This window comes from Pithys albifrons, chromosome 19 (genome assembly GCF_047495875.1).
Source record: "Pithys albifrons albifrons isolate INPA30051 chromosome 19, PitAlb_v1, whole genome shotgun sequence".
In the NCBI taxonomy this organism is placed as follows: Eukaryota; Metazoa; Chordata; class Aves; order Passeriformes; family Thamnophilidae; genus Pithys; species Pithys albifrons.
Genome location: NC_092476.1, coordinates 4074146 through 4086835, shown reverse-complemented (window position 1 = coordinate 4086835; position 12690 = coordinate 4074146). Strand labels below are relative to the sequence as shown.

Genomic DNA, 12690 nt, shown 5'->3' with positions numbered 1-12690 from the left:
GCTGGTGGCTGCAAGGAGGGCGGCAGGAGCTGGTGGTGGCCCAGGTGGTACCCCGGGGGTCTTGTGCTGGGTGCCCACGGCTGACTCAGGGCCGGACAGTGACCCTTGACAGGCTCGCCATGAGCTTGGGGTGTTTTCCTGCCAAGCTGCCTTGGCCCTGCGGCCACACTGTCCTTGCTGCCCCTGCTGCTCACCCTGCCTGCCTTGGCGGTCGTCCCCGTGGGATGGCGCCGGCAGTGCTTGTCCTGGGGGGCCTCAGTCCCCGCTGGGCCGGGGCAGGCGCCACTCGTCACCCCTGAGCGCCCAAGCCACGGCCCCGAGCGCTGTCCTGCAGCTGGGCACGGCGGGGGATGCCCGGGAGAGCCGGGCTGGGCTGAGCCGGGCCGGGCCGTGCTCCCGCCGCCGCACCCGCGGTGTCCCGGTGCCGGTGCCCTGTCCCGAGCCGCGGCACGCGGCGGCCACCGGTCGTACACGGCACCGGCCGAGCTTCGGCCCGGGACAGACCCCCGAAGGGCAGAGTCCCCGGGGCCGCGAGGGCCGGACCCGCTGCGGGAGCCCCGGAGAGGCCCCGCCGGAGCCCCGCGTGTGCCGGAGCCGAGCCCGGTGGCTGCGCGGTCCCGGACGGTGCCCCGTCCCCAGCCCGCGGGCCCCCCCCTCCCCCGGCAGCGACTTTTCCAGTAACACCGCCGCAGAGATCCCGGCTTCCCGACAGGCCCGGCCTCCGCGCCGGGGGGGCGCCGGCCGCCCTTAACCCTTCCCGGCCCGGCCCACGGGCGGCTGCGGCCCGGGGCCCGCGAGGGACTCTGCCCGACGGGCCTGGAGGTGCCCATGGCCCGGGGCACGGGGGGTCCCGCCGGGCCCGGAGCTGCCCATGGCCCCGCTCCCGGAGTACAGGGTTCCCGCCGGGCCCGGAGGTGCCGGGGCAGCCTGAGCTGCCGCACACCGGGAGCCGGTGGGAGAGACCCGGCCCGGGCCCAGGTGACCTTTCGGCCATAGCTCTGGTGGGGTCCGGGTGAAGGACCCTGCCAGCCCACCCTGTGCCAGGGTTTTCGTTCTCAGGGTGCTGCTGAACAGGGGCTGGCCCCGTCGCAGGGCAGATGGCCCCGCATCCCTGGGGCCAAGGAGCTGGAGAATCGTCGGGGGAAAGCCCCTCTGCACGGGGTACCCAGCACGGGCCACCCCGGCGCTGCTGGGTTGGGGCAGCTGCGGGGGCCCCGAGAGAGCCCCGGGGGAGCTGCGGGGCACTGAGAGAGCCCTGGGGGAGCTGTGGGGGCCCCGAGAGAGCCCCGGGGCTGGGGGAGCTGCAGAGGCCGAGAGAGACCTGGGGCTGGGGGAGCTGCGGGGCACCGAGGGCGAGTGCTGGGGCCGGGGCTGGCTCGGGCACGGTGGCTGTGCTGGCTCCGTGGGGATGTGCCTGCCGGGTGGGCAGGGCTGGGGCTGCCCGGGCACCGGGGGTCTGTGCTGAGAGCTGGGCTGGGCTGTCCCTGCTGTGCCCTGCCTGCTGCCAGCTGCTGCACTGACCGAGCCAGGGCTGAGGTAAGTGCTGTAATTGTTTTCTCTGTGGCCCGAGATGAATAATTGAGAGGTCTTTGAGGAGAATTAATTAGCCCGTTTATTGGCAGTAAATGCTTTTCTCCAGATGATGAAATAGATCTTGAGCCACACGTGGGGCTGGTGGATGCAGGTTGCTGAGGCTGCTCCAGAGCTCATGGGTACCAGGTGCCCTATGCCAACTGTGGGCTGCCACAGCCTTCTAGTAGTCCTGCATGCCCAGAGCTCACTGCACTTCATGGCCAGCTCTTTGTGTGGGGAACCTGGTGTGGGTGGGAGCAGGGGGCACTGAGGAACGAGCAGGGTCCTGCAGCAGCATGGGAGCCCTCTGCCTCCATTATGCCCCTGTGGTTTTCTGCTATGCCCCCAGCTCACATCCCATCATGGGGGCTCCCTCCCTCTGCAGGTCTTGCTGTGTCTCCTTGTGTCTCCTTCCTTGTGGCTGCCAGGATGGTGCCAGCCTGGGGCATGTGGCCTGCACCTTCTCCTCTCCTCCTCCTCCTCCTCTTCAGCTTCTCTTCTTCCTCCTCCCCTGGGCATGAGGTGAAGGGCCCTGGACAGCCAAAAATGCTTAAACAAGGATTTCCTTGTTGCCGCACGAGCTGTTTGCCTTCTCCCAGGCCAGCCGTTAATGAGGTTTGGCAGGAGGCACCGTTAGCCCCAGCCATTGGATTTCTATAAATCAACCTGTAGCTGATGCCTGGGGCTGGGATGGAGCTGCTTGGTGCATGGGACTGCAGCCCGTGGGTCATGGGAGACCCTTTGGGAGTGGAACATCCTGGCAGGGTGGACAGGGGCAGAGGTTGAGGGGGCCAAAGGGGACAAGGAGGCTGTGGCTGCTTCCCAGCAGCCAGGTCAGAGTGGCTGCTTCCAGGAATGGCAGAAAATGTAAGGCAAAAAACAAAGCAGCTTCCCATAACCGAGGTCCTGATCTTTCCCACATCCCCACTTCCCTTCCCCAGACACCGAGAGGCTGTTGGGTGGTCAGAACTGGGATGAGGATTGCTTTGCCCCCCTGCCTGCCCTGCCTTGGAGTGGGGGCAGTGGCCATGGCCATGTGTCCCCAGGCAGTGTCAGGCATGCGAAGTGGGGCAAGCAAATCTCCCAGGCCCCAGGAAGCATCGCCACAGCCAAGGCTGGTGGTCACTGCTGCAGCTGGCCCCTGCTGCCAAGCAGTGCCAGAGTGGCAGGGCTGAAACATGGACCCTTCACACTGAAGCCGCTGCGGCAGATGTGCTGGCTGCTGCTGGCACAGGGACACTGCCAGGATGGCAGGCCCTATGGCCCTGCAGAGTGCTGGGGTGTCCCTTCCCACTGGGGACACAGGCTGTGCCCAGCCGGGAGTCTTGCTGGGATGCCCGGAGTGGGGCAGGGAGGGGGTTCCCATCAAGAAGGGCCTCCTGGGAACAGATGACCAGGCATTTTGCTCCAGGCAGCCCTGTGTCCAGGAAAGAAGGCGTCAAGAAGCAAGACCTTTATCTCTGGTTTTCCACAGCCACACATGCCCCTCACTGGCACGGGGCGTGGCTGCCGGGCTCTGCTCTCCTCACCTGTGGGGCGGTTTGTTTGGGAACCAGCACAGCCTGTGCTGCACCAGGCTGGGGAAGCATCAAGTCTCAAAGGTGATGTTTCAGTTCTGCTCTGAGTGTGCTTTCCACCTTATTCAGAAACCCCTCTGCTCTTGCTTGGAAAGAAGAGTTTCTGCAGTGTGTGGAAACAGAGAGAATCCCCAGCTCCAGCATGGTGGGGCTCCTCAAAGCCACCACTGGCTCCAGGTCAACAGTTTCCCCACGCAGTGACTCCACAGCAGGACAGCACCAGGATGGTGGTGGGGGCAGCGAGCAGGGCTTTGCCAGGAGCTGCTCCTTCATCTGCAGCCGCAGGTCTCCACCCTGCTGGCATTCCCCACTCCTCTCTAGTTGGCTCGGGGTACTGCCAGCTCTAACAGGGGTGGGATGTGCCCAGTCTGAGCAGAGGGAAGATGCTGCTGGTTAGGCAGAGCCCTCGCTGTGGCTGGAACCTGCCACTTCCCCTCTGTCTGCACTGCTCATGGGTGCGAGTGCAGCTGGAGGGTCTGAACCGCAGCCAATCGCCACAGCAACAGTGTGTGCTGAGCACGGGTGGCACTGGGGAGCCCACAGTCCCACAGGGGCAGCTGTGGGTGGCAGTGGAGTGCGCAGTTCTGTAAGTGAGCACATGCACCATGCTGGGAACCTGGTTTGGTCCTGGTCCTGGTCCATGCAGGGACCCTCTGTGCCAGAGTGCCTGTGCCCATGCCCCTCAGCAGCTGCAAGGCTGGGGCTGGGAACAGGAACTCCTGCGGGAGGTTGTGCAAGGAGGGGGGACCCAGGAGGGCACTGGAGGCCAGTGTCGAAATTCCATGCTTTTACAGAAAAGCCCCCGGGCAGAATTCCTGACAGGGGTGATTCATCCCCCACTGGAAGCAATGACTTTGCCTCTCCAGTAAACACTTCTCAGCCCAGCGGGGTGCCACGGTGCCCTCCTGCCACCCACCCGCTGTGGGATGCCCAGGAGGGCCAGGGGCAGTGGCTGAGTGGGAACAGAGAGGTGGGTGCCAAGGGCAGAACTGCATCCCTGGCTCCCTGCCCTGGCTGCCATCTGAACCTGGTGCAGGCCAGTGCTGCTGCCAGGTGCTTTGGGGGGCCTGTCCCCTGCTGGTGAGGGCACGTGGGACAGCCCTTTCCAGGAAGCGCATGAGGGCAGCCAGGCTGTGGAGTTCCCGACAGCAGCTCTGGTTTTAATAACAGCAGATCAATGGATGCCCGATTCCGGCCAGAGCAAACTCCTGCGCTTCCTCTCCGGCCTCCCCCGCCGGCAGCTTCCCTGCAGGGCAGAACGACCAGGGTGGGAGCCCCAACCCTCGCCATGGCGTGTGGGGTTCCCAGTGCTGCTGGCCTGTGCCTGCCTGCCCTGCCTGCTGCACACAGTCCCAGGCGCTGCCTCTGCCCCAGCCCCCCTTGGCAGAGGAGTCCGGGGGTTCTCGATGCCCCTGCCTGGCTCTGCTGTGCCCAGACCCCATGGAGGTGCTGCTGTGGGGCCGGGCATTCCCAGCTGCTCCAGCAGCTCACTTCCCCAGCCTCGTGCCGTGATTCCATCTCCTCCCCGCGGGTCTGCACAAACCTCCCGCTCGCTTTGTGCTTGTTTTGAGAACAGATTAGTCATGGCTATGAGCTGGCTTCCAGCAAACGCACAACAGCACCATGGAAAAATGAGAACAGAGAAGTGATGACTCAGCAGGGCTTCTACTCCATCCTTGGGGTGCCAACTGTCCCTGCTCCTGCATGGCCCCTGGCACCAGTGGGGACCACCCAGGGATGTGGCAGCTGGGACAGGGTGGGTGGGCGATGGCAGGAAAGAGTCAGGGGCAGTGCCTGCCTGGAAGCTGCAGTGGTGGTGTCAGGGTGGGGCACCAAGTCTCTGGCGGTGATGGGCCTTTGAGTGCAGCCTCCTCCTCCCCTTCCCCTGCCCCTCCTGTCCCCAGTGGGTAGGGGCTCCCCTCCAGCTGGCTGGCACCGTGTTGCTCTGAGGCCCCACTGCATGGGTGGCCAGAGCATCCTGCTGCTGGTGGCTCCAGCCCAGCACCCAGCAAGGCCGGGTGCTGCTGGGGCTGCTGCAATGATGGGTGGCTGCCAGGACCCTGCCACGGGCTGGGGATCCCCGGCCATATGGGCTCTGCAGTCACCCTTGGGTATTGGCGCCTCAGCACCTGCGCACCAGGGCCGTGCCAGTGACGGGAACTCCTGGGGCGGGCCCTTACCGTACCTCACACCTCGCTCTGCAGCCCTTCCCTGCCCTGCCTTGGCCAGCTGCCTGGTGGCATGGCATGCTGCCAAGCCTCCCTGCCAGGTGGCTTATTGTGATCCCCTGGCGCTGGACACCAACTGATGTTGGCTGCCAAGGATGAACAATGTGATTGCTAGAATTACAGTAAAGTGCTCCCATTCCCACTCATTAAATGCTGAGACAGGGCCCCTGGGTCCTTCTAAGGAACATCTGCTTCAGCTGTGCCCTCCACCAGCTGCACGCCCCATCCGTGCCCATGCAGCGCTACCAGCACCCATTGCCTTCCACCCGACTGGTGCAGTCTGAGTTGCTCTCTGCTGATGGCCCTTGAAGCAATAGGACAGGCAGAGCCTACCAGGCTGATGAGCCCTGGGGAGGAGGTCACAGGCAAGGAAGGCAGGGTGGGACTGCAGACAGCAGGTCCCATGTCTGGAAGCCCCATCCCCAGCTATGTGTATGACACTGCCACCACCAGCTCCTGCACTGGGGCCAAGGCCAGGGCTTATGTGAGGACAAGGGATGCTCCAGGGCTGAGGTTTGGGACCTGCCCATGGATGTTCTTCTAGGGTCATCTGAGGACTCTGCACTGTGCTGGGCAAGTGCACCCAGGCAGATGGCAGCCTGCTGCCAGCGCACCCACAGAAACCTCCCGTGACATGCCATGTGCCCAGCAGTGACTGAAGTCAGTGGCCAGCATCTCACTGCTCTCTGTGAGTGCAAGTGCAAGAACAGCGTGGCCCTGGCCCTGAAACCCTCCCAGGCATCAGAGCTGGGGCTGGGGACTAGGGCAGCACAGCTCATGGAGCTGCTGATGGAAGGAGTGAGGAATCCACAGCTGCTGGCTCTCTGGAGCTGGCCACATGTCTGGCTGGGGAAGCAGCAACAGAATGGGGTTTCCATGGGGATGTACACAGCCCGCTGGGCTTAGCTGTATCCTGAAGTACTCCCTGGCCTGGGCACAGGGTCCTACTGCTGCCCCTCACTCCCTTCCTGCTCGCAGCCCTGCCTGACCCCAGGACAGCCAGGGCCAAGCCACCCTCCACAACAACCCAGGCCACCAACCCAGGCTCTGGGCCAGGTCACCGTCAGCTGAGCTGCTGCCAGGAGAGGGACCTCAAACAGCACCACAGCTGAGGCAGAGGCCCAAGACAGGGGCAGTTGTGGAACTGCAGGGCTCTAGGGACATCAAGCTGCAGTCCTGCTCCTCCTCCAGCCCAAACAGCCATCACCTGTCTCAAACTTGCAGCCGGGGCAACCAGTGCCAGCCCCGGGCAGTGCCAGAGTCCATGCTCACGCTTCCTAGCAGCAAGCCCAGGAGAAGATGTCCCAGTCTGTTCCCAGCCATCCCTGTGGCCCTGGCCTGCAGAGGAATTGCCACGTAACGAGCAGGTGGTACCATTTACAGTAAGTCCCCAGCTGCTGCACAACCCTTTCCTGCATCCTAATGGGAAACGTGGCAGTAGATGTGGGAATGTCCTGGCGCTGTGGAGCCAAGCAGGAGGAAGTGCGTGAGGAGAGCACTGCGAGGTCAGGGTGTTTGTGGGGAGCTCCTGTCTGGCTCTGCTGCCCCAGCAATCCCTGGTGGTGCTGCCCACTGCCTCCTTCCTCAGGGTCCCAGGAGAGGGGAGTCCTCATGATTCTGTCCTGCTTCCCTGTGCCTGGCTGGGTTTCGCCTCGTGGCTGGGGTGCCACAGTGCCGGCCGAGCCTTCCACTGCCATGCTGCCTGCCATGCTGGGGCTGGCTGCCCACAGCAATCGCTGGCTACAGTGGTTTCCTGTTTTGGATCTATGGAGGCTGGTACACCCCAGAGCAGGTTTCCTGCACTCCTGACCCCACGGGGTTCGGGTTTGCCATCCCAGCAGATACTTCCTTCTCGTGCCAGTAATGAGCCAGCGGTGTGATGGGAAGCGTTAGCAGCTGCCCCGCACCCCATGGGGAGTCAAGGGTGAGGCAGGATGGGGAGTTCCAGGGGCTGCAGGAGCAGCCTGTCCCTTCCTGACCACCCTTCTGTGCCCCAGCACCTTGTCAGGCTCTTGCTGGTCCTAGTGCTGTCACCCTGCTCCACACAGGAGGAGGTGATGGCACTGGGGACAGGCTGCACTTACAGCTGCACTGAGTTCGGCACAGCTGCAAGAGAGACCTGGGGCAGGGGGATCCATGGAACGCCACTATTCCACCTCTGCTCCTGAAGCCCTGCCTAATTCCCATCTGACTCCTGGCACTATCACACAGTGATGGGGTCTGATCACCCCAAGAACACTTTTGTCATCCAGGAACCCTCCTGGGGTGAGCTCAGCTGCCCTGGCCCTGGTGTGGGGCAGAGGGGAACTGGCTGTGGGACACACTTGATCGGCTGCTTTCGAAATGTGGGGCCAAGTCCTCTTGGCTGCTCTGGAGCAGGCGAGAGGTTTGTGAAACCCTTGGCAGGGATTTGCCCGACAGCTGCAGTGTCACTGCTGCCATGAGCTTGGCTGTGTTCCAAGAAACCCGTGGGGCTGGTGGAGCTTCCTGGACTCTCGACTCAGCCGTGGTTGCAGCACCACGAGGGAAGAGGCCCTCAGATGGTGGTGCCAGGGCTCTTCTGGGAAGTGGAGAAGCCAGGGCTGTTCCGAAAGGGTTGGTCTGGCTGGGGAGCTTGGGCAGGCCCACTGTGGGCAGTCTGGCCACACTCCCTGGGGTCAGCTTCCCACTGTGGCCCACCATGGGATGTTGTGAAGCCCTTGTTCTGCTGGGGTTGCTGAGAGTGCTCATAAACCCCCAGGGCCTTGGTTCTCCATCCCCTTCTGCATCTTGTCCTGCAGTGATGCTCCACATTGTGATGCTCCCGCTGGCTGGGGGCTGCTGCAGCCACAGTGCTGCTCCCACCTCACTCCTGGCACGGGGTTGGGAATCACTGGTGCTGCTGGGAGCCCTGACAACAGGGATGTGCCTCAGCAGGGCCTGGCTGGCAGCCACCCTGTGCGCATGGACATTCCTTGCATAGCTGCAGCGGGTGCCCGGGCAGGCCATGGCACTTCCTGGCAGCCTGTGTGCCACGGCCCTGCAGAGCAGCACCAAAATAGTTGCTGGGACATTGCCATATGCCCTGCCCACAGCCTGAGCCAGGGCAGTCACCATCCCTCTGTTCTGGGGTGATTCCTAAGGAAAGCCTTTCCCAGCAGCTAGGGTTCCCCAGAGGGGGAGCATGATGCACAGTGCCAAGCATGACACCCACAGTGCAAGGTTGCAGTTGCCAGAGGTGCTGGAAAGCACAGGGCGCCTGGGCACAGCCTGCTGCTCACAGCCAGGGGCTCTGGGAAGGTTGCAGAGGGCTGACCCCCAGGGGATCACCCACATCCGTGGGTGCAGCTCTCCAGCTGAGCACTGCACTGCAGACCTGCCAAATGGAGCTGTGGGTTTATTCCCATGCGCACTTCATACCCTTAGGAGCAGCGGCCAGGCACTTCTGGGGGCCAGGAGATCCCAGCAGGAATCCTCTCCCTCATTCTCCTCTCATACCCTTCTTTGGGCATCTGAGCCTGGCTCAGGGCTAGGGGTCTGCACAGGACAGAGCTGTGCTGTGGGAGTGAGCAGGACCTCAGCATCCCCTGTCCTGAGCCTGCTGTGCTCCCAACAGAAGCATCGTATAGCTAACCTGCACCTCTGCATGCCCTGTTCTTGCAGCTCGTCACCCCAGCATGTGCCAAAATGGGACTGGGGGCAGGCAAAACTCTCTTGGAACAGCACAAGTGCTGCACTAGGGCTGTGCCACCAGCTTGGCTCCGCCATACTCAGTGCCATGGGCCACATCCCACCACCCAGGGATGGTTTGTGGTTCCAGTACGTGCACAAGCCTGGAGTGAATTCCATCCCTGTGGCTCGGCCAGTGGACCAACCTCGCAGGGCTCAGACATACCTGAGTGCTGGGGCAGCTCTTACGCAGACAGAGGGGCTGAGTCACTGCGGTGGGATTGCCCTGCACGGACAGCAGCTCCAGGAAACGGCGCTTACGTGGTGTAAACACATCTCGGCACTGTGCCGGCACCGAGTGGCCTTGGAGGCGCAAGGGAGAAATCAAACCAGATCTGAGGTTTTCATTAAAAAATAGTGCTCTTTATTATAAATTATGGAAACGTTTCCTTTCTGAATATAAATATAAATATGTGCAAAGTTTCATCTGAGTTTGGTTTTGGTTGAATTTTCAAGCATGGTTTTGCTCAGCCCTCAAGGCTGGAGGTGAAGATGGAATCTTTATAAAAGACAGTGATTCACGTTGGCCTGTAAACATCCCTTTGGTTTTAAAAAAAGAAGAAAAATAAAAAAAACCAAAACAGAAAACCCCAACCACTTCTCCGGATAGACGCAGAAAAGCACTCATGAGAAGACATAACTCCAGGGGATTCTCCTGCCACATTCCTGTGGGTATCAGTGCCCCATGAAGCAGTGTGGCCAGGGTCTGTAGGAGCAGCTGGGCAGAGGTGGGGTGCAACTCTTGATAGTAAGGGCCTGGGGTCCCCGGGATGCTCCTTGCAGACACGGTTGTGTGGGACTCAGCAGCGTCGGGATGTGCCACTTCCCCTCTGGCTTCACAGCACATCAGCAGGACAGTCATGATGCAGCGTCACCAAACGATGTGCAGTAACCCAAACCGTGGAGCAGAGAGAATATTAAGGCTTAGTCCCCTGGAAAATGGCAACGAGGGAACAAAGGCAGCAACCTCCAAGTCTGGGGTCTGGTGTGAAAGGAGCTTCCACCCACAAGGAGGCAGTAAGAGGTAAAGTACAGTACAGACAAAATACACCTTCCCCTTAAAACCGAGGAAAAGTGATCAGGCACTCCTGGGCTCCAGTGCTTTCAGTTCCTGGGGGTGGAAGGGGCTCTCACCAGGACACCTTCAGAATGCTGTGGCACACATCCCTCTGTGTCATGGGAGCCATCCTGGCTGCCCAAGCCCACAGGGGCTTTGCCAATGGGCTCACTGTAACCTTCACAGTTCAGCTGAAGCCAACCCCTTCCCTGTGGAGAGGAGATGTCGCGCTTCCTCAGGGGTTCTCCCCAGCACCAAGGGTGCCAGCTGTGCTGGCCACAGCCCCGGGCCCAAGGCAGATTTCCCCAGCACCTCTCCTCTGCTTCCCAGAGCAAGAGGCTCGGCATGCCCTGTGAGCTCCCCTGCCGTCGAGGTGTTGTGCCTGTCCCTTGTTCTTGTGCTTGTAGCGTGTGACCTTGCTCCACTGGCCCCTTAGAGGGGGGCATCGTACTGATCCAGGAACTCCTTGATGGGGGCTGGCAGCTGAGTCATCTTTTCATAGGAGTCCAGGTGTCCGTTGACAGTCTTGCGGCAGAGGTGCTGCAGGGTGGAGACGCTGGAGGAGAGCGGGCGGCTCAGCACCAGGGGGATCTTCTCACCGCCGGAGTAGATGTAGTAAGTGCGCTTGGGGTGCAGGCCCTCCCCCGGCTGCTCGGGGAGGGCGCAGGGCGCGGGCGGCATGTAGTGATGGACCAGCTTGAGCACGCAGTCAAAGCGGGGCACGGGCTGGCTGCTGCGGGGGTCGCTCTGAAGGGAGAAGCTGCCACCCTCACACTGGATGCGCAGATTCTTGGTGCCCGACTCCGTCTTGACGCTGAGGGTGAAGAAGTGCCGCTGGTCTGAGCTGTCCCTGATGAGGAAGGTGCCGGCCGGCTCGGTGCTCAGCAGCAGGTTGGCCTCCCCGCCAGTCACTGTGCTCCAGTAGAAGCCGCTTTCCTGCAGCTTGCGCACCGTGTTCACCACCAGCTGGTACTCGCTCTTGGAGCTGAACGTCTTGAGGCGCAGGCTGGTGTCGAGGGGGCGGCTCATCCCGGCAGCGGGGAACTTGCTGTGGGTGACCATGGCGCAGGGAGCCAGCTTCGTGCGCTCGGAGTGCTGCTGCCAGCACAGCAGCCGCTACACCATCACCTGCGGCAGGGACAGAGACAGCGGTGAGCCCCGGCACCATCGCACCACGGCACCCCCGACTCCCCCTCCCCGGGAACATCTGCACCTCCGGCCCCTGCCGGTTGTCCCCCCGCATCGCCGACTCTCCCTTCCCATGGCACCGGCAGCCCCGGTCCCTCGGCTTTCCCTTCCCGGGAATACCGGCAGCCCCGGTCCTTGGCTCTCCCTTCCCGGGAACACCGGCAACCCCGGTCCTTGGCTCTCCCTTCCCGGGAACACCGGCAACCCCGGTCCTTGGCTCTCCCTTCCCGGGAACACCGGCAACCCCGGTCCTTGGCTTTCCCTTCCCGGGAACACCGGCAACACCGGTCCTTGGCTTTCCCCTGCCGGGAACACCGGCAACACCGGTCCTTGGCTCTTCCCTTCTTGGGAACGCCGGCAGCTTCCGTTCCCGGCTATTCCCTTGCCGGGAGCACCGGCAGCCCCGGTCCTGGTTCTTCCCATGCCGGAGGCACCGGTAGCGCTGGTCCTTGGCTCTACCCTGCCGGGAACACCGGCAGCCTCCGTCCTTGGCTCTTCCCGGGGGCACCGCCAGCTCCCGTTCCTGGCTCTTCCCTTGCCGGGAGCACCGCTCCTGCCGGTCTTCTGCTCTCTCCCTCTCCGGGAAACATTGCTACCTCGGGCCGCTGGCTATCGCGCCGATGTGGCACCAGCATCCCTGGCGATCCCCTTCTCTGGGCAGCAGCTGCAAGCTGTCCGTTCCCCGAAGCACTGGCATCCCCAGCCCCGGCGATCGCCCCGCCAGCATCCCCTGCTATCGCCCTTCCCTGGGCAGAACGGGCATCCTCGCCCCGGCGCTCGCCTCCCGGAGGCACCAGCAGTGCCAGGTTGGCCCCGCTCCCTCTCCAGAACCCTGTGCTGTCCCTGCCGAGCCGTACCTGGGGCGCAGGGCCGGTCTCGGCGGCGAAGCGAGGTCGGAGCGCGGGGCAAAGCTGCTGGGGCGGCCCGGGCCGGGCTCTTATAGCGGGCGCAGCGCCCGCCCTCGGGTTCCTGGAACTGCGCGGCTTCTTGTAACGCGGCGGCGCCGCCCGCGCCCCGCCCGGCCCGGCCCCCGGCGCCCCGCCAGCCCCAGCCCCTGCCCCGGCCCCGGTCCGGCCCCGCCGGCCTATTCCGGGCAGCGCCACCGCCCCCGTCCCCCGCGCTGCGGAGAAGGGGAGAGCCCCGGCTCGGCCCCCCTGCCCCGCTGGGGCACCCGGCCCCGCCCCGGCCCCGCCGGGGCACTCGGACCCGGCACGGTCCCCCCGGGGCACCCCGACCCCGGCACGGTTCCCCCCGGGGCACCCCGACCCCGGCCTGGGCCGGGCGCGCCCTGGCGAGGGGCTGGGGCTCGGCTGGCGGGGGTGCAGCGGGCGGTGGGGATACAGCGGTGAGGGGTCACACC

The 12690-nt window shown here is 63.6% G+C and overlaps 1 protein-coding gene across 1 annotated transcript; it reads right to left on the bottom strand.

Annotated features, from left to right (window-relative positions):
- Nucleotides 1-9431: 9431 nt before the first annotated feature.
- Nucleotides 9432-12236, bottom strand: SOCS3 (suppressor of cytokine signaling 3). Its single transcript, XM_071573845.1, has 2 exons — nucleotides 12188-12236; nucleotides 9432-11270 (listed from the first exon to the last, which is right to left on the bottom strand). The coding sequence occupies exon 2, from the start codon at nucleotides 11202-11204 to the stop codon at nucleotides 10575-10577; it is 630 nt and encodes a 209-aa protein (XP_071429946.1). The 5' UTR covers nucleotides 11205-11270; nucleotides 12188-12236; the 3' UTR covers nucleotides 9432-10574.
- Between the last annotated feature and the right edge of the window lie 454 nt (nucleotides 12237-12690).

Coding starts and splice junctions, on each gene's coding strand:
- SOCS3 (XM_071573845.1), bottom strand. CDS start 11,204: ATGGTCACCCACAGCAAGTTCCCCGCTGCCGGGATGAGCCGCCCCCTC.